The sequence below is a fragment of the Pithys albifrons genome, chromosome 29 (genome assembly GCF_047495875.1).
Source record: "Pithys albifrons albifrons isolate INPA30051 chromosome 29, PitAlb_v1, whole genome shotgun sequence".
NCBI lineage: Eukaryota > Metazoa > Chordata > Aves > Passeriformes > Thamnophilidae > Pithys > Pithys albifrons.
The window spans coordinates 1851204-1872454 of NC_092486.1; the positions used below are offsets into that span (position 1 = coordinate 1851204).

The 21251-nt window shown below is 58.7% G+C and overlaps 1 protein-coding gene across 2 annotated transcripts in view; it reads right to left on the reverse strand.

The window, feature by feature from the left end:
- LOC139683681 (hexokinase-2) overlaps positions 1-21251 on the reverse strand; it is a 60336-nt gene that overhangs the window by 23242 nt on the left and 15843 nt on the right. For both annotated transcript variants that reach the window (XM_071579044.1, XM_071579043.1), the window contains one exon: positions 10332-10494. In XM_071579044.1, the coding sequence (XP_071435145.1) occupies positions 10332-10494 (163 nt within the window). The remainder of the gene's footprint in view (positions 1-10331; positions 10495-21251) is intronic.

Below are 21251 nucleotides of genomic sequence, written 5' to 3' on the forward strand. Positions count from 1 at the left end.
AGTGCTGAGGTCACCTCTGAGCCTCCTCTTCTCCAGGCTGAACACCCCCAGCTCCCTCAGCCTCTCCCCACAGCACTTGTGCTCCACTCCCTTCTCCAGCCCATGCCCAGGAATCCTGTGCACTCCTGGCACGTGGTGCCCACGGCAAGATGGGAAGGTGGAAACAGGAAACCAGGCAGGGAAAAACTCCAAAAGACCTTCAGGGGCTCATTGCTGCCTTCCCAGAGAGAGACGGAATGTGGCTGCTCCAAGGGGAGCCCCAAGGGTGAGCCCGGAGTCTCCCCTGCTGTTTGTTTGGGAGGCAGCTCGCTGAGCTGGGGACCTGGGCGGCAGGAAAAGCGCCCAGCTGGCTGTTTCAGCGGGCACAGGGCTGGGGGAAAGCCCTCTCTCAGCACAGTTGGAGCTGTGAATGCAGCAAAAGTGCTGTGCTGGCTCCCCCGGGCCCAGCCTGGCGCCCGGGGGCCGCTTTGTGCCAGCCCCTGCTGCTACAAAGGGGCCACAGTTGGAACAAAACCCGGGGGTTATTAGTATGCACATGCCAGCGGGGCCGGGGCATCTCCAGTGACTCCAGCTGAAAAGGCAGCTCAGGGCTCCAGAGGGGCTGGCACCGCTCCGGGGGTCACCCTGCCAGGGCTCGGGCGAGGGGACGGGCACGGCACCCGCCGGGAGCTGGAGCGGCTTTGGAGGGACAAGAAAGGGCATGGAAAGCTGTGCCAGAGCCCCCAAGAGATGGGGAATGAGAGGGGTGGAAAAGGGCATGGAGAGCTGTGCCAGAGCCCCCAGGAGATGGGGAATGAGAGGGGTGGAAAAGGGCATGGAAATGTGTCCCAGAGCCCCCAGGAGATGGGGAATGAGAGGGGTGGAAAAGGGCATGGAAAGCTGTGCCAGAGCCCCCAGGAGATGGGGAATGAAGGGGGTGGAAAAGGGCCATGGAGAGCTGTCCCAGAGCCCCCAGGAGATGGGGAATGAGAGGGGTGGAAAAGGGCATGGAAAGCTGTGACAGAGCCCCCAGGAGATGGGGAATGAAGGGGGTGGAAAAGGGCCATGGAGAGCTGTCCCAGAGCCCCCAGGAGATGGGGAATGAGTGGGCTCAGAACTCCCAGGAGATGGAGAATGAAGGGGGTGGAAAAGGGCCATGGAAATGTGTCCCAGAGCCCACAGGAGATGGAGAATGAAGGGGGTGGAAAAGGGCCATGGAAGTGTGTCCCAGAGCCCCCAGGAGATGAGGAATGAGAGGGGTGGAAAAGGGCATGGAAATGTGTCCCAGAGCCCCCAGGAGATGGGCAATGAGAGGGGTGGAAAAGGGCATGGAGAGCTGTCCCAGAGCCTCCAGGAGATGGGGAATGAGAGGGGTGGAAAAGGGCCATGGAAATGTGCCCCAGAGCCCCCAAGAGATGGGGAATGAGAGGGGTGGAAAAGGGCCATGGAAATGTGTCCCAGAGCCCCCAGGAGATGGGGAATGGGAGGGGTGGAAAAGGGCCATGGAAAGCTGTGACAGAGCCCCCAGGAGATGGGGAATGAGAGGGGTGGAAAAGGGCATGGAGAGCTGTCCCAGAGCCCCCAGGAGATGGGGAATGAGAGGGGTGGAAAAGGGCATGGAGAGCTGTCCCAGAGCCCCCAGGAGATGGGGAATGGGAGGGGTGGAAAAGGGCATGGAGAGCTGTCCCAGAGCCCCCAGGAGATGGGGAATGGGAGGGGTGGAAAAGGGCATGGAAAGCTGTGCCAGAGCCCCCAGGAGATGGGGAATGAGAGGGGTGGAAAAGGGCCATAGAAATGTGTCCCAGAGCCCCCAGGAGAAGGAGAATGAAGGGGGTGGAAAAGGGCCATGGAAATGTGTCCCAGAGCCCCCAGGAGATGGGGAATGAGTGGGCTCAGAACCACCAGGAGATGGGGAATGAGGAGGCTTTAGGGGTTGGAAAAGGGCCTTGGAAAGCTGTCCCAGAGCCACCAGCAGATGGGGAATGAGGGGGCTCAGAAGGGCAGGAAAAGGCCATGGAAATGTGTCCCAGATCCCCCAGGAGATGGGGAATGAGAGGGGTGGAAAAGGGCCATGGAGAGCTGTCCCAGAGCCCCCAGGAGATGGGGAATGAGTGGGCTCAGAACCACCAGGAGATGGGGAATGAGGAGGCTTTAGGGGTTGGAAAAGGGCCTTGGAAAGCTGTGCCAGAGCCCCCAGGAGATGAGGAATGAGGGGGCTCAGAGGGGCAGGAAAGGGCCATGGAAATGTGTCCAAGAGCCTCCAGGAGATGGGGAATGAGAGGGGTGGAAAAGGGCCATGGAAATGTGTCCCAGAGCATCGAGGAGATGGGGAATGAGGCACCTCAAGGGGCATGTGCAGCTGCAGCAGGGGCAGAGCTGGGGGTGGAGGATGTGGAGGATGAAGGAGTGCTGAGGGGCAGAACTTCAGCCCAAGGGGGTCTGAACATCAGTCCAAGGAGGGGTCAGAACATTAATCCAAGAACATCAGTCCAAGGGGGAACAGAAAATCATCCCAGGGGGACCAGAGCATCATCCCAGGGGGAACAGAAAATCATTCCAAGGGGGTCAGAAGATGGTCCCAAGTTGGAACAGAACATGATCCCAAGGGGAGCAGAACATGATCCCAAGGGGAGCAGAACATCATCTCAAGGTGGGTCAGAACATCATCCCAGAGCAGTCAGAACATCATTCCAGGGGGAACATCATCCCAGGGGGGTCAGAACATCATCCCTAGAGGGGTCATAACTTCACCCCAAGGAGGGTCAGAACATCACCCAGAGGGGTGTCATTGCATCACCCCAGAGGGCTCAGCCCCTCACATGCCCCCAGGTGACACAGGGCACTGAGGTCCCACCTCTTGGTGACACCAGCCCATGCCCAGCCCCTGGCACAGGCCAATGGTCCCCTCTATCCAGGTCACACCCCAAAACCAACCAGCCGGTGGGATAAGGAGGTGCCAAGGCCATCACACCCTTATCTTAACAAGACCTGAAGTTCAGTGAGTCCCTGCACAGGCTCTGCCCAAGCCTCAGTTATCTCTGGGGTCCCAAAACTCCCCCTCAGAACTCCAGACCACCCCAAACCTGGACCCCATCAGAGCTTTGCAGCTCCTCCCTCCCCAGCCAGTGCCCTTGGCACAGCTCTGAGAGAGGCAGAGGAGCCAAAATTCAGGGATGGAGGTAGCCATGGAGCCATTGGAGCTGTTGGAGCAGTCAAGCCCTGAGTATCCCTCCTCCTCCTCCTCCTCCTCCCTGGACCCTCTGCAGGGCTGAGGGTCAAACCAGTTTGGCAGCTCCTTCCACAGCCTCTCTGCCAGCCACAGGCCATGCCATGGCCTCAAACACACCAGGGAAACCCTGGAGAAGCTCCTGCCTGTCCCACTGTCACTGGTAAGGCCACCGTGGGGACTCCACTCCAGTCACAGCTGGGCAGAGCTGGATGTGATGCCCGGCTGGGCACAGCTGGCATCGTGTTCTGGGTCATGCTGTGCTCCCTCTTCCCTCGCCCTTGGCACTGAGGCCCTTCTGCTCATTAGCAGAGCATGGAAAACACCTCAGGGGGTTGATAAAGATGCCAGGGACAAAGGCTGTGGAGCCCTGAGGGTCACAGGTTGCTCAGCTCTGGGAGATAATGCAGGCAAGCCAGGAGGATCCCCAAAAAAACCTGGATGGGGCCACCCTCACCCAGGTGGTGGGTCTGCCAAGCCACCCCACAGGGCTGGTGGACGCCAGATTTGTGCCATAGAATCATAGAATGGATTGGGTTGGAAAAGCCCTCCCAGATCATCAAGTCCAACCCTTGGGCCAACTCCAGTCCCTTTACCAGATCATGGCACTCAGTGCCACGGCCAAGCTCAGGTTCAAACCCTCCAGGGATGGGGAATCCACCCCCTCTCTGGGCAGCCCATTCCAATCCCTGAGCACTCTCTCTGCAAAGAATTTCTTTCTGCTCTCCAACTTCAATTTCCCCTGGCAGAGCTTGAGCCCATCGTGCCCCCTTGTCCTATTGCTGAGTGCCTGGGAGAAGAGACCAACCCCCAGCTGGCCACAATTTCCCTTCAGGCAGTTCCAGACAGTGCTGAGGTCACCTCTGAGCCTCCTCTTCTCCAGGCTGAACACCCCCAGCTCCCTCAGCCTCTCCCCACAGCACTTGTGCTCCAGTCCCTTCTCCAGCCTCGTTGCTCTTCTCACTTGGGTTGGAAGAGACCTCTGAGATCATCAAATCCAACCCTTGATCCAACCCCACTGGGATCACTCTGGCACTCTGTGCCCTGGGCTGGTGATCACAGTGGGGTTGGATCAAGACATGGTGGATTCTCTGTCCCTGGAGGTGTTTCAGAGGACACTCAGTGCCACATCCAGTCCCTTCTCCAGCCTCGTTGCTCTTCTCTGGCCCCGCTCCAGTCCCTCAATCTCTTTTCTCAACTGAGGGGCCCAGAACTGAACACAACACTCAAGGTGTGGCCTCACCCTGTGCTCACCATGGAGCACCAGCAGGACCACCCAGCACCCCCCTCAGCACCCCCAGGAGGGGCAGGAGCAGCTCAGAGGCCATAGGTGAGTTCAAGGGGTGGATTCCCAGGTGGATCAGCTTGGCAGGAGGACAAAGGCAGCAAAATCTCCCTTGGGAAACTCCCAGGCTGCTTGATGGGCTCATGGGCACCAGGTCTGGGTCCTGCTCCAGCTCCCACGTCCCAGGAGAAGGTGTGAGCAGCAGGGCTGAGCCCACAAGCCAAACAGGGAGGGCAAACATGAAGCTCTGATTCCAGGGGCTGTTTGCTCTTGGCAAACCAGCCAAGGGTGAGAGTTGAGTGCCTGGGAAAACCCCGTGCTCCTGGGAGGAAGGTGTGGGGCAGAGGAGCATGGGCAGGATTGTGTCCCAGCCCCTTGAAGGTTGGACACCCCCAACCCCAACTGGATCCCCAACCTTCCAGCTGGCTGCAATTCCACTGTGTAGCAATCCTGGGTCAAACTGGGCAACTAAAAACTAAGAGGAAGAGAAGAAGCTGGAGCAGGTCCAGGCTTTGCTCCTGAAGGGAGATGAAGGAGATGGTTGGGGGACAGACTCCAGCACTTCTGGTTCTCTCCTGGTTCATGGAATCATGGAATGGTTTGGGTTGAAAGGGACCTTAAAGACCATCCAGTTCCACCCCTTTGCCCTTTCTAGACCAGGTTGCTCCAAGCTCTCTCCAAGCTGGCCTTGGACACTTCCAGGGATGGGGCAGCCACAGGTTCCTTGGGAAACCTTGCTGGGAATGCAGTAAACCTCCAACCATGGAACTTTGAGCATTAAAACAACATTTTTCCCAAGCCTTTCAAGCCCATGGGCCACATGAGCTGGTTTTGCTGCAGTTCCCAGCAGGAGCTGAGCCCAGTGGTCAAAGGAAAGGGATCCCCAAGAGCCATCCTTCAAATTCCCAGAGATTAGACCCCCAAATTCTGCAGCCCCCTCCTGGAAGCTCCAGGCTGGGCTTAGCAGCTGCTGGGGCTTAACAGAGGATGCTCCACAAGATCCCTGTGCCAACACCAGCGTGGAGGGGGAAAGGTGGTGACACCAGCAAAGCCTGGAAAAACCAGGAATGGAGCAGGGAGGAGGGTGGTGGTCACACTGAGCAGGGAGAGCCCTTGGGAGAGTCACTGAGGACCCAAGGAGAAGCTCATTTAGGATCTGTTTGCCCACCAGCCTGCAGTGGGATGCCCACCACCTCAATACCAGCCTGGCATGGCCACATTCCGGTGGGTGCCAGAGCCAGGCAAAGCAAGGAAAGTTGGATTTGGGGGAGTTTCTGCTTCCAAAGCAAAATTCCCCCCTCTTATCACACCACATGGGAACAGGGAAGGCACAGAGAGCCAGGAGCCAGGGCTGTGTTTTGGCTTAACCTGCAGATGTGACCTTGGAGTTCCATAAGCGCCTCTCATCCGCCTGGATCCCGGGAACGGATCCGGCTGTAATCCCAGAGCTGGGACACGGGGGCTGCAGGGGGGAGGGCAGGGCAGGGATGGACATGGGGGGCTGCAGGAGGAAGGACAGGGACAGACATGGGGGGCTGCAGGAGGGGAGGGCAGGGCAGGGATGGACATGGGGGGCTGCAGGAGGAGAGGGGAGGGCAGGGATGGACATGGGGGACTGCAGGGGGGAGGGCAGGGCAGGGATGGACATGGGGGGCTGCAGGAGGGGAGGGAGGGACAGGGATGGACATGGGGGGCTGCAGGGGGGAGGGCAGGGCAGGGATGGACATGGGGGGCTGCAGGAGGAGAGGGGAGGGCAGGGATGGACATGGGGGACTGCAGGGGGGAGGGGAGGGCAGGGATGGACATGGGGGACTGCAGGGGGGAGGGGAGGGCAGGGATGGACATGGGGGACTGCAGGGGGGAGGGGAGGGCAGGGATGGACATGGGGGACTGCAGGGGGGAGGGGAGGGCAGGGATGGACATGGGGGACTGCAGGGGGGAGGGGAGGGCAGGGATGGACATGGGGGACTGCAGGGGGGAGGGGAGGGCAGGGATGGACGTGGGGGGCTGCAGGAGGGGAGGGAAGGGCAGGGATGGACATGGGGGACTGCAGGGGGGAGGGGAGGGCAGGGATGGACATGGGGGACTGCAGGGGGGAGGGGAGGGCAGGGATGGACATGGGGGACTGCAGGGGGGAGGGGAGGGCAGGGATGGACATGGGGGGCTGCAGGAGGGGAGGGGAGGGAAGGGATGGACATGGGGGGCTGCAGGAGGAAGGACAGGGACAGACATGGGGGGCTGCAGGAGGGGAGAGAGGGACAGGGATGGACATGGGGGGCTGCAGGAGGGGAGGGGAGGGCAGGGATGGACATGGGGGGCTGCAGGAGGAAGGACAGGGATAGACATGGGTGGCTGCAGGAGGAAGGACAGGGACAGACATGGGGGGCTGCAGGAGGAAGGACAGGGACAGACATGGGGGGCTGCAGGAGGGGAGGGGAGGGCAGGGATAGACATGGGGGACTGCAGGAGGCGCAGGGATGGACATGGGGGGCAGGGCGGGGGGGAGGGGAGAACAGGGATGGACATGGGGGTCTGCAGGAGGAAGGACAAGGATAGACATGGGGGGCTGCAGGAGGGACAGGGATGGACATGGGAGGCTGCAGGAGGGACAGGGATGGACATGGGATGATGCAGGAGTGGAGGGAAGGGCAGGGATGGACATGGGGGGCTGCAGGAGGGACAGGGATGGACATGGGATAATGCAGGAGGAGAGGGAGGGACAGGGATGGACATGGGGGGCTGCAGGAGGGACAGAGATGGACATGGGGGGCTGCAGGAGGAGAGAATGACAGGGATGCTCTGCAGGAGGACAGTGAGGAGCCCCATGGCACCAGCATTGCGTCAGAGCAGCCTCTGGAGCAGAGGAAAAGCCTGACCTGGGGGTGGGAGCAGCTGCTGCCACCTGGAGCAGGTGGGAGCAGGACTTGGTGCCCAACCCAAGTCAGACTTTGACCAGGAGCTTTGAAAAAAGGAGGGAAGAAGGAAGCACACAGCCCTGGACATTGAGCTCTTCCCAAGGTGTTGCCACACCATCTGTGCCAGGGAGTTGGCACCAGGCCTCCCAAACCCAATGTGCCACCTTCCAGCCCCACCTCCACAACACCAGAGCAGAGACACTGGTGCTGCTCCCAGCCTGGATCCGGCTGGAGCTGCACAGGGATCTCCAGCTCTTGGCTCCCTGGGCCTTGCTCCCATTTCCAGCCTCCCTGGGCAGCTGCAGCCCCGTGACTGCCCCAGTGTCCCTCTCCTGTGCCACCTGCCATGCTGCCATTCCCCTTTCTCCCTCCCCCGGGTGAGAAATGCCAGCTGGGACACTGGAGAAGTTGGATATGGGGAAGGATGCCAAGGATCTGTCTTGTAAGGGCATGGGGAGGGATCACTCCCTGTCCCCACGGCGGGTCAGGGTGCTGGGAGCCCTGGCACACCCTCCCCAGCACCCTCCACCTGTGGCTGCTCCAGTTCCCGTGCCCAGGGGCAGCTCCTGCCTGTCCCTGTAATTAAAAATGTTCTCCAACGTTTAAATAGATTGGAATCTCAATCCTGGGGGAGGTGCCAGGCCCAGCTGCTGGGTGTGGGTGCCCAGGGGATGCTCTGGGTGCCCAGGTGCCCCCAGGGTCCGAGGGGCTCCCAGGGAAGGTGGAGACAGACCTTGAGCAGGGGGTGTATTGAGAGGACAAGGGGGTGGTTTTACACTAAAAAAGAGGATTTAGGTTGGAGACTGGGAAGGAATTGTTCCCTGGCACAGGCTGGGCAGAGAAGCTGTGGCTGCCCCATCCCTGGAAGTGTCCAAGGCCATTTGGAACAGGACTTGGAGCAACCTGGGCTGGTGGAAGGTGCCCCTGCCCATGGCAGAAACTGGGTGACCTTTAAGGTCCCTTCCCAACCAAACCATTCCATGATGTCTGTGTTTTCACAGGGGCACAGGAGATGCCACCACCACCCCCAGACCTCACTGAGGTGTTACCAGCAAACATCCAACTCCATCCAAGGATGCAGAGCGGTCCAGCCACCACCCACAGCTCCCTGACAGGACAGGGGGGAGCCAGGGGTGGGCCAGGATCTGGTTCCAGGGAACACGGGACAGGACAACAGGGAACAGCCTCAAGCTGTGCCAGGGGAGGTTCAGGCTGGATATTGGGGAAATTCCTCCATGGAAAGGGCTGCCCAGGCCTGGCACAGGCTGCCCAGGTGGAACCTCCGTCCTTGGAGGGATTTAACAGCTCTGTGGGACATGGGTTAGTGGTGGCCTTGGTAGCACTGGGAGAATGGTTGGATTTGATGACCTTAGAGGGCTTTTCCAACCCAAACCATTCCATGAGTCTGTGATTCTGTGATTCCATGATCCTACTACTTCTGTCCTCCTCTCCAGAGAGCAGCCAGGAGGGGTTTTGGCCCCATCCCTCTTTATCCACCTCTCCTGCTGGTGACCAGCAGCCTCTGCCACTGAGGTGAAGGTGCCAACACTGGAGCAACCCCAACGCTGAGCAACTCCATCCTAGTGCCATCCCAGCGTTTTCCTGGACTGCTGCCAGCCCAGATGTGGAGCCAGGGCAGCTCCAGCTGCTCAGGGCTCCTTTCCACCCTCCTTCAGCAGCCAGGACCACTCCACCAGCTCTGGTGCCAGTTCTGGGCACTCGGTGGGTCCTGGGCTCTGAAGCTCCTTCCCAACACACCGAGCTAGGAGAGGGCACGAGGCACTTTCCCCTATGGATGCTGCAGGAAGCCTTTTGTTGGGCTGAGAGGGCCAAGCTGGGGCTGTGCCCATCCAGAGTGTGCCATGGGCATGGGAAGTGGGCAGAAAGGAGGCATTGTGAGGAGCCTGCAGAGCCCCTGCCCCTGCCCTGGTGGCTCTCAGACAGCCCTGGCAGCGCTGCCGCCTCACTGCTAATGAAATCTGATGAGCCAGACCCGTGACTGTCTCTGTCCTGCCAGCAAGGGCACGCCAGGGCAGCTGCCCACCCTCCCTCCCTCCCTGCCTGCCTGCAGTGGGAACAGAGCAGGGCACCAGGCCTGGCCCTGGAGCACCAGGAGCCCGAGGAACCAGCAGGGAGGGTGGGCATGGGTGCCACCAGTGTTTGGGCAGTGCTGTGAGGACAGGAGCCCCCAGCCCTCTCTGTGCCCAGCAGAGAAGGTACCCATGGGTGCCATGGGGCCCCAGCCCTCCCTGTGCCCAGCAGAGAAGGTGCCCATGGGTGCCATGGGGCCCCAGCCCTCTCTGTGCCCAACAGGGAAGGTGCCCATGGGTGCCATGGGGCCCCAGCCCTCTCTGTGCCCAGCAGAGAAGGTGCCCATGGGTGCCATGGGGCCCCAGCCTTCCCTGTGCCCAGCAGAGAAGGTGCCCATGGGTGCCATGGGGCCCCAGCCCTCCCTGTGCCCAACAGGGAAAGTGCCCATGGGTGCCATGGGGCCCCAGCCCTCTCTGTGCCCAGCAGAGAAGGTGCCCATGGGTGCCATGGGGCCCCAGCCCTCCCTGTGCCCAACAGGGAAAGTGCCCATGGGTGCCATGGGGCCCCAGCCCTCTCTGTGCCCAGCAGAGAAGGTGCCCATGGGTGCCATGGGGCCCCAGCCCTCCCTGTGCCCAACAGGGAAAGTGCCCATGGGTGCCATGGGGCCCCAGCCCTCTCTGTGCCCAGTAGGGAGGGTGCCCATGGGTGCCATGGGGCCCCAGCCCTCTCTGTGCCCAGTAGGGAGGGTGCACATGGGTGCCATGGGGCCCCAGCCCTCCCTGTGCCCAGCAGGGAGGGTGCCCATGGGTGCCACCCATGTTTTGGCAGTGCTGTGATGGCAGGACTCCCCAGCCCTCCCTGTGCCCTGCCAGGAGCATCTCCTGCCCCCTGGTACCTGTCCCATCTGGGGTGGACCTGACGAAGGTGGGCAGCATCTTCACGGAGGCGGTGGGGTTGGTCTCTGCCCCCAGCCCCTTCTCCATCTCCTTCTCGAAACGTTGGGACACCTCCAGCAGGGTCTCATCGGAGAGCCGCATGTGGTACAGGTACTTGTCAATCTGAGAGGGGGAGACAAAGCCCAGGGGTCAGCTGGGGACATGGGCACAACCTCCATGACACGCCCAGGAAGGGGCCAGCCCCTCTCATGGAGCAGGAGCAGGTCATGAGCCACCCCAATCATAGAATCACAGAATGGATTGGGTTGGAAAAGCCCTCTGAGATCATCAAGTCCAACCCTTGGTCCAACTCCAGTCCCTTTACCAGATCATGGCACTCAGTGCCACGGCCAAGCTCAGGTTCAAACCCTCCAGGGATGGGGAATCCACCCCCTCTCTGGGCAGCCCATTCCAATCCCTGAGCACTCTCTCTGCAAAGAATTTCTTTCTGCTCTCCAACTTCAATTTCCCCTGGCAGAGCTTGAGCCCATCGTGCCCCCTTGTCCTATTGCTGAGTGCCTGGGAGAAGAGACCAACCCCCACCTGGCCAGAACTTCCCTCCAGGAAGTGCAGGACATGGCACCACCAGCACAGCACGGCTGGCACAGCCCATCCCAGGTGCCACTCACTGCTCCTGCACCTCTCCCAGCCATCCAGGGCTGCTCCCCAAGGAGCTCCTCCAATGCCACCCTCCATGCCCTTCCCAGACCTCTGCCAGCTTGGGAATGCCCAACCCTGAGCTGCACCTGATGCTCCACAGCATCTTCCCGCTCAGTCACCTACAGACACCCAAACAGGTTGCTACAGAAGTAGGAATTCCAGCTCAGGAGTGAGTCAGGAGGTCAGTGGTGGAGGTTTTCCAGGTGTGGAGTCCCTCCCACCCCACGGCACCGACGTGCCTTGACCTTGACCCACAGGGCTCTTCCTACGTGAGGGATGCTCAGCAGGAATCCAGGATCTGCTGAGATCACTCAAAGAGCCACTCAACCCCCTTGAGCAAACCATGCTGGGGTGACACAAGTGGGTGCTGGTGTGACACAAATGGGTGTTGCTGTGACATCTATGGGTGCTGGTGTGACCCAAGTGGGTGTTGGTGTGACACAAGTGGGTGCTGGTGTGACACAACTGGGTGTTGGTGTGACCCAAGTGGGTGCTGGTGTGACACAAGTGGGTGCTGGTGTGACACAAGTGGGTGTTGGTGTGACCCAAGTGGGTGTTGGTGTGACACAACTGGGTGCTGGTGTGACACAAGTGGGTGTTGGTGTGGCCCAGGTGGGTGCTGGTGTGACACAAGTGGGTGCTGGTGTGACACAAGTGGGTGTTGGTGTGGCCCAGGTGGGTGTTGGTGTGACCCAAGTGGGTGCTGGTGTGACACAAGTGGGTGCTGGTGCGACCCAAGTGGGTGCTGGTGTGACCCAAGTGCGTGTTGGTGTGACACAAATGGGTGCTGGTGTGACATAAATGGGTGCTGATGTGACACAAGTGGGCCCAGAAACCCATCTAGGAATCATTATCCCCTTGAGCTGGGGATATGGAGAAGCCCAACCCCTTCTATAAATGGCATCAAAGCATCTTGTCTTCCCAAGGAAAGGCCTGGAAAGACTCATCCATCCGGAGCAGGGAACGGGAGAGGCACACGCTGCCCCGCTCCCAATGCCCTGCTCCAATTAGCTTCACTTAAAACTAATTAAAGGGCAGCTGCAAGCCCTGAGAAGTCAAGAGGAAAGCTCCACCCCGTGCTCACCTGTGTGCAGGCACGTACCGTGGGCTCATCGGAAATGGGTTTTATGGAGGAAATGGGCATTTTGTGGGCGACTAATTGTGCCTGACCCAGCGTGACCTGGACCCTGGGCTGGGCAAAACAGCCCTGCTGAGGGTTTGGCTGCCTGTGCTTCAGGCTTGGGATGCTTCAGTGCATCCCTTTTTTCCCCACCCCCAGCTCTGTTGGGAATTTGGGAGCTGAGATTCCAGCGGTGAGGTCGGAGCATGGAGGGAACCCAGCCCAGCACATTCCAGGGGAGATGCTTCATCCCCAGGGGAGCAGCATCCTCATCCATCCTCATCCATCCTCACCCACCCTCACCCATCCTCACCCACCCTCACCCATCCTCACCCACCCTCACCCATCATTACCCACCCTCACCCACCCTCACCCATCCTCACCCACCCTCACCCATCCTCACCCACCCTCACTCACCCTCACTCACCCTCACCCACCCTCACTCACCCTCACCCATCCTCACTCACCCTCACTCACCCTCACTCACCCTCACCCATCCTTACCCACCCTCACCCATCCTTACCCATCCTCATCCATCCTCACCCACCCTCACCCACCCTCACCCATTCTCATCCATCCTCATCCATCCTTACCCATCCTCACCCATCCTCACTCACCCTCACCCACCCTCACTCACTCTCACCCACCCTCACCCATCCTCACCCACCCTCACCCACCCTCACCCATCCTCATCCTTACCCACCCTCACCCATCCTCACCCACCCTCACCCACCCTCACCCATCCTCATCCTTACCCACCCTCACCCATCCTCACCCATCCTCACCCACCCTCACCCATCCTCAGCCATCCTCACTCACCCTCACTCACCCTCACCCATCCTCACTCACCCTCACCCATCCTCATCCATCCTTACCCATCCTCACCCACCCTCACCCACCCTCAGCCATCCTCACTCATCCTCACCCACCCTCACCCATCCTCACCCATCCTCGCCCCTGTGAGGGGCAAAACCTCCTCCTCACTTCTCTCCTTTCAGCTCCTTCCCAGAAACTGGGAGGGAAAGGCCAAGGAGAAGGAAAAACCTGGAGGTTTCCTGGTGCCAGCTGTTTACCAACCTCTCCTTATCCATCCCAGGAGCAGCGAAGTCAAACACTCTCCTCCCTCCCCTCCTATTTGCTTTCACCTGCTGAAAATTCCCTCCCATGTACCCAGGCTCTGGTTACTGGCACCAGTAACCTCCGGTTAACTGGTTTACAGGTCACTCTTGCCCTACTGCCCCAGTTTATCTCCACCCTCTCCTTTCTCTCCCAGCTCCAGGAGGGGCTCTGGAACTGGAGCCCACCTCTGTGCCAGCCCCAGGGTAGGAAACCTCCCCCAGGGCTGTGCCAAGGGGTATCTCGAGGGTTATCCTGGTGGTTATCCCGAGGGTTGTCCTGAGGGTTATCCCAAGGGTTATCCTGGTGGTTATCCCGAGGGTTGTCCTGAGGGTTATCCCAAGGGTTATCCTGGTGGTTATCCTGAGGGTTATCCCAAGGGTTATCCCAGTGCCATTGACCCAGGACAGACAGTCCAACCCCATTGGTTAACTGTGAGCTGGAGACACAGAATTATCCTGGGGAATGCAGATCCTGGCAACCCGCGTTATCCTGGCTCATGGAGACCTTTCCCAACCTTCTCCTGAGCATGGCAAAGACCCCAACCAGCCTCATCTCCTCCCCAGCAGCCTGTGGTGCTCAGGAGGTCCTGGTGGGACCACTGTGAGTGGGGATGGGGTCCCACCAAGGGGTCCCAGTGAGGTGTCCCCATTCCAGGAGTGGAGTTCCAACAAAGTGTCCCCATTCCAGGGCTGGCATCCCAGTAAGGTGTCCCTTCCCCCAGCAGTGGGAGGCCAATAGGGTGTCCCCATCCCAGCAGAGGGGTCCCACTGAGGGGTCCTCATCCCAGGAGGGGGGTCCCAGTGTGGTCTCCTCATCCCAGGGCTGGGATCCCAGCAAGGTGTCCCCATGCTGGCAATGGGATCCCAGCAAGGTGTCCCCATCCCAGGAGTGGGGTCCCAGTGAGGTGTCCCCATCCCAGGAGTGGGGTCCCAGTGAGGTGTCCCCATCCCAGGGGTGGGGTCCCAGCAAGGTGCTCCCATCCCAGCAGTGGGATTCCAACAAGGTGTTCCCATCCCAGGGCTGGGGTCTCAGCAAGGTGACCCCATCCCAGCAGCACCTCTCAGTGAGGTGTCCCCATCCCAGGGGTGGGATCCCAATGAGGTGTCCCCACCCCAGAAGTGGGGTCCTAACAAGGTGTCTCCATCCCAGCAGTTGGCTACCACATCAGAGTTTCACCCCTGCCCAAACTGGTGTTTCTCCCCCATCTGCCTTTGCTGCCTTTCCCCCAGCCAGGGGAGGTCTCACCCCAGGGAAGCTGGGAGCTCTGGGACCTCTGGGAGCTCTGGGAGCTCTGGGACTTCTGGGAGCTCTGGGACCTTTGGGAGCTCCTCAGCAGTGAGGATGCTGCAGTGCACAACCCACCACCCCCAAAATGCCAGCACAGGGACCCACCCAGAGGCTTCAGCTCCTTCCCCCAGGCAGGCACCACTTGGCACGTCCCCCATGTCCTCCAGGCTCCAGCGTACCAAGAATAACCATCAGCCTGAGGAACAGGGTGACCTTCCTCTAATCTCCAAAGCCCTTTAAGACCTGGATCATCTCCCAGCATAGATATTGCCCCACTTGGCAGTCAAGGCAGGTCAGGGTGCCCTGCAGGACGGCTCCTTCCCCAGTGAGACCACCCTGACCCCCACCCAGGACGAGCCATGGCCACCAACATTCCCAAAGCTTCCCAGCCCTGTGGCCCAGTTCATTATTCCAAGCACCCCTGAAATTGTTGCAAAGGTGGGATAAAACAGGGGGAATTCACTGGAGCCTGAGCATCGTCCAAGACAAAAACACTTTCGGGGTTGTTTAAAGATTTTGAAGCCCAGTTTGGGTTGCATTGCCCATTCCAAAGCAAATAAAGGCACCAGGTTAGGATCCAGAATGGGGCAACTGAATTCCTGGAAAGCTTCCAGCCTGAGTAACAGTGTTTGCTCGAGGAAATCCAAACAAACTGAAGGGAGAGGGAAAGGAGGGGAGCAGGGAGGTGCTGGGTGTGCTCCAGCCCAGGTCATTGTGGATCACGGAGCTGCTGGGGGTGTAACGAGCTCAATGCCACATGTTGGAACCAAACCCAGCAAATCCCCATCTCCTGGCTCAGGGCTGTCTCCAAGGCTTGGCTCATTTCCATGCCAGATGCTGGAGAAGTGACCAGGGTTGCCCATCCCAGCTGTGCAGCCACCCCTGTGAAAGGTCCACCCGTCCCATGGCTGAAGAAACCTCAAGTTGCCCAATTCTTGCTGCTGTGAGAGCTGAGCTGAGCTGAGCTGAGCTGAGCTGAGCTTAAAGCAACCCAATAAACCAGCTTTGGCTTTGCAAACTCACAGCACCAGGGCTGGATGGTGTTTTACTCCTCAAGACTCCTCTTACTCAGGGGCTGGACCCCACGAGGTCAGCGCTGTGGAAATATTAATTAGTCTGTGAAGAACTTAATTCCAATTCCATGCCACTATTTGTGGAAAAGAGCAGGAGGGGGGGGTTCAGCCTGGAGAAGGGAAGGCTCCAGGGAGACCTGGGAACCTCTTCCAGTGTCTGAAGAGGCTCCAAGAGAGATGGAGAGGAGTTTGGAGGGATGGGACAAGGGGAAATGGCTTCCCATTGCCAGAGGGAAGGGTTGGTGGGATATTGGGAAGGAATTCCTGGCTATGAGGGTGGGCACAGGTTGCCCAGAGAAGCTGTGGCTGCCCCATCCCTGGGAGTGCCCAAGGCCAGGCTGGAGCCCCCTGGGACAGTGGGAGGTGTCCCTGGGACAGTGGGAGGTGTCCCTGGGACAGTGGGAGGTGTCCCTGCCCAGGGCAGGGGTGGCACTGGGTGATCTTTAAGGTCTTTTCCAACCCAAACCATTCCATGACTCTATAAATTCCTTGGCTTATTTGCTGCCCTCACAGGGTCCTGGCACCCTGTGCCCATCACCCAGGGGGGCACAGGGCAAGGGTGCTGTGGGTGATGGAAGTTGCAACCGTTTCCTGCCAGGCCAAGAAGGGCAAGACCCGGGGAGGTTTGTCCTCATGCAATGAAGTCTCCTTCCTGTTCACAGGCTCCAAGAAGGGGAAGTTGTTTGCTTTTGGTTTTAGTTTTGCTCCGAGTCCTTCCCCAAAGCCACGTGGCTGCTGAGAAGCAGAGCAGGAGCATCCCCAGCATCTCCAGGCTGTGTTTTGCAGCTGGATGTGCCTCATTCCAGCAGTTTGGAGCAAAAGCCCAGCACTGGGAGAGGCTGGCTGGGTTTTGGGCTGAGTTCTTTTCCTTTTTGGCAGCAAAGCCAAATAGCTGTTGTGTGTGAGAACAATGGAGTGGTGCTCAAGTCTGGGGAAGGCTGGAGCACCCCAATCCCACAGTGTTTCCCTCCAGGGAAATTTTTCCTGGGAATTACATTTTCTGTGTATTAATTACTCCCTTTCCTGTCACAGTTTTTAACTTAAAACACATTATTTTGCTACAACCCCTGAAGTTTTAGGGACTGCTGAATGTCTCCCTGTTTCTCTCAGCAGGGGATGCTGTGTGAGTAATTTAAAGATCTAGATATTGATGGAAAAGCACAATTTTATTATGGCCTGGCCATGGCTGGGGTCATGCAGGGGGGCCCACTGGGTATACAAAAATCCACTCCTTTTATGCAGTCAGCTCTAAATATTATCTATTACAGGCAGTCTGTAGATTTATATCATGGAATTACACATTTTGTGGTTTGTGTCTTAGGATGTTTTCTATTCTTCACCCCCCTCTGTCCAGGTTCTGCTCTGTCTCCACCTCTCTATGTTAGAAAACCCTTCTCATGTGCTTTGAACTCCTCTTATCTTGGTTGCACATACTCAAGCCAGACCTAATTCTCTTTTTATCTTAACTGCCCCCTGCTTGGGCTGGCCCTACTTGCAAACACATTTTGCAAAGTCTCAGTAAATTTAAAGCCAGTAACAGAGTTAAAACTTTTAAGGCATGTTATTTTGTCTTTGTTTCACCAACTGAGCTCCCATCCCGTGGGATCTGCGGTGGGATGTGATGGATTCAGGGAAACTGAGGCAGGGGGAGCAGCAGAGACTGCAGGCAAAGCCCTGGGAAGGTTTATTCCCATCTCAGACCCTGTGCCACGTCCTCCATCCCTGGAAAGGTTCATTCCATCTCAGGACAGATCCTATGCCATGACCTCCAGCCCTGGTTAATTCCCATTCTCAGGACAGACCCTGTGCCATGTCTTCCATCCCTGGAGGGGTTTATTCCCATCTCAGGACAGGCCCTGTCCCATCTCCTCCATCTCTGGAAAGGTTTATTCCCATCTCAGGATGGACCCTGTGCCACATCCTCCATCCCTGGGAAGGTTCATTCCCAGTCCCAGGACAGACCCTGTGCCACATCCTCCAGCCCTGGGAAGGTTTATTTCCAGCCCCAGGACAGACCCTGTGCCATCTCCTCCATCCCTGGGAAGCTTCATTCCCATCTCAGGACAGACCCTGTGCCATCTCCTCCATCCCTGGTTTATTCCCATCTCAGGACAGACCCTGTGCCACATCCTCCAACCCTGGGAAGGTTTATTATGATCTCAGGACAGACCCTGTGCCATCTCCTCCATCCCTGGTTAATTCCCATCTCAGGACAGACCCTGTGCCATGTTCTCTGTCCCTCCACCCCAAACATGGCACTGCCCATCCCTGTCCCAGCTTTCCCACTCTGGTGATGACTCAGGGCAGGGAATCGGCTCGTGCCCCTCCCCGTGGGTGACCCTGTGGGTGACACAGGGGTGATGCTGGGCTGCACCCACCCTCCCCCAGCCCTGACCCCGCTGGCACCCACGTCCTTCAGCTCCGAATCGGAGCCCACGTGCTCTCCCTGCCACGGCCAAGCCTCGCATGACACACGCCCGGAGTCATCTCCAGCCCCAGTGAGTCAGATGTTTCCTGCTCTGCCGGTTCCTCCCCATCCTCACCCTCACCCCGGGACGCAGCTGAATCCATGCCAGAGGCGGAGCTGGGCACCCCTGGCAAGGAAGTCACGCTGTGGAGCATCCACTGACCCATCCTTGGGTGACCCTCCTGCTCCACAGCCCCACAAACCCCCACAAAACCCCAGCTGAACCAGGAAAACACTCTGGTTTCCAGCTTTGGACTTGGAGACATCCACCAGCTCCCGGCTCCCACTGGCCCTTGAGGCACCTCCCTGCCCACACATCCTCCTTCTTCCCCACTTGAAACCCAGAAGGTCTCCAGGGCAGAGATCAGAGCAGCATCCCATTGGGATGCTGGATGGGAAAGCCTTGTCTTCATCCTCCTTCTCTCCCACTTGAAACCCAGCAGGTCTCCAGGGCAGAGAGCAGAGCAGGATCCCACTGGGATGCTGGATGGGAAAGCCTTGCTGGTGCCAAGAATCCCCCTTTGGGTGCTGGGAGGGAAAACTGAGGCTGGGCAGCTCTGATGAGGCAGGAGGAGCCAGGGAACACAGCCCACTTCCCAAAGATCCCAAAGGTCCCAAAGGTGCAGAGTCCTGACATTGACCTTGGTGCCTTCAGGGAAGCTGTTAAGTTGGTTTTCCAGGAATTTGCCATCTGTGCCCCTCCCACAGCCACAGAGGCGGCCAGGGAGGAATCAGCTGGATAAAACTAATCCCTTGGCAAAGGAAAAATAAAATAAAAAAAACCCCAACAACAAAACAAAACAAGGAAAACCTGTCTGTGCTTGGAAACAGCCACAAACCCAGGAAAACGAGCTCCATTGCCAGTGTTTCCTTCTTTTGAAGGAGGGATGGGGAAGAGGAGACGCTCGACTCCCACTCCCATGACAGGATGAGGCGGAGGGACCAGGAAGCCCAGCGGGAGCCGGCGCATCCCAAGGGAACGCGGTCCAGCCGCGGCAACTTTCAAGCCGGGATCTCAAAGGACGCTGCTGAGGTTAATTAAAGTTTGCACAATCCCTTGGGGGTTAGATAAGTCCAGACAACCCACTTTCCAGCCAGGAAAAAGGGCAGGAGGAGTTGGGGATGGAGGTGACATCTCCCCTGGTGGGCAGCACAGCAGGGAAAGCTGCTCCGGGGCAAGAATGGGAAGAAAAATCCTATTTTTGGGGCTGCCTTCAAGGCCTTGAGGAGGACACAAACCACAGCTGTTGGAAAGGACACTTTCTTCCCCCAGCAGAGCCCCTTTTCTGTCTTATCCAAAGGGAAACCACATCCTAGGCTACCACCACCGACTTTTTTCCCAAATATAGCCTCGGATTCTGGGTTTGACAACAAGACCCAACCAAACAAATTGCAGCTTTCCAAGAATTTCACCCTCCTTGTGCTGGGAAGGTTTATTAAACCAGGACTAATTTTTCCAGCCCTGGTGGAAGCAGCCAGGTTTGACAGCTGGCTGCTCCCCCCTCTGCCCCCTCCCTGAGCCGAGCTCAGCTCTGTCCTCTCTCCCAGCTTTGCCTGACCGGGAGGATTCACAGGAATTTGTTTAAAAATATCCCGTGGAAAGGCAGTGGTGGAGGCGGCCGGGAGGGCAGCGCTGCCTCCCGCAGCATCCCGAGCTCCGGCCGGAGGCTCCGCGATTATTTTTTTAGTCCTTCACATCTCAACAACTTTTTTCCATTTGGGTTTTGGAGCCGGGAGGGGAATGAAGCCGCTTCGCGAGGCTCCCTACACCCTTTTCCCGCTGGGTAAGGATCGGAATTCCTCCATCCAAGCCTTCCCTGAGCATTATTCCCGGCTCCCGATAAGGGCTGTGCCGCTGGCCTATTTCTGCCGTCGGGTTACACAATCCCTGCCCGTGCCTTTGGCTGTTGCACAACCCCGAGGCCACCGGCGAGCGGAGGGAGAAGCCGAGCCCGTATTTCCTTAAGGATAGTTTAGTGCTGGAAAGTTTTCCCTGCACTTTGTTTAGTTTGGGGTTTGATTTTTTTTTTTAATGTTCTGCCTTGTTTTCCTTCCTATTTAGCGCCCGCGAAGGGGCCAACGTGGCGAGTTTCGCTTCCCTCGCTGCCTGTCCAGGGTTATCCAAGGGCTCTCCCAGCATTTCCCTCACTGTTTTTATGGCAACATTTCAACTCCCGACCCCGTGTCCCACTCACATCAGCAAATCCTGAGCTCAGGAATCGCAGCCCAAGCCCCCTCTGCCCTATTCCCAGCTGTCCCAAATGCCGGTGGCGCCCTGCGGGAAGCGACTGAGCCTCCGCAAACTCTCCCATCCAGCATTTTTTTTTCCAGGAATAATTTATTAAGCCCAGCCTAAACGCGGTCCTGGCCAGACAAAGGCCGGCTGCTCCCCGAGCCATGGCAGAGCAGCAACACTTGCGCTTTTCCAGTGCCTGGACTCGGGAATTGGGGGGGACGAACACTCCGTGCATCCCAACGGGACGCTGCGACTCGGGGTTGCGTTCCGGGAACACGCTCGGGGGGTTCAGCACCCCGAAATTAAGGATTCAGGACCCTGAGATTAAGGATTCAGAACCCCGAGATTCCGGATTCAGAACCCCGAGATTCCGGATTCAGGACCCCGAGATTAAGGATTCAGGATCCTGAGATTAAGGATTCAGGATCCCAGAACTAAGGATTCAGAACCCCGAGATTACGGATTCAGGACCCAGAGGTTAAGGATGCAGAACCCTGAGAGTAAGGATTCAGGACCCTGAGATTAAGGATGCAGAACCCTGAGAGTAAGGATTCAGGACGCCAAAACTAAGGATTCATTCAGGACCCCAAAACTAAGGATTCAGCACCCCGAGATTCAGGGCCGGGGAGGCAGGAAGGTGTCAGTGCAGGGACGGGGGGCACACACGCGGTCTGAGCTGGGGGCACGGGGTGGGCAAAGGGGACCGCAGTGGCACTGCCACCCCCGGGGTCGCGTCCCGGGCTGACCCCGCTGGCCGCGGGGGCCCCGCTCGAGGCGCGGAGCGGGGGCCCCGCCGGGGATGCTCGGCGGCCGCGGATGCTCCGCGCCGGCGGCGGGAAGCGGCGACACGTGCTGCGAGCGGCGCCCGCGGGGGTCGCGGCTCCGGCGGGGGAGAGGCACGGAGGTCCCCCCCTTCCT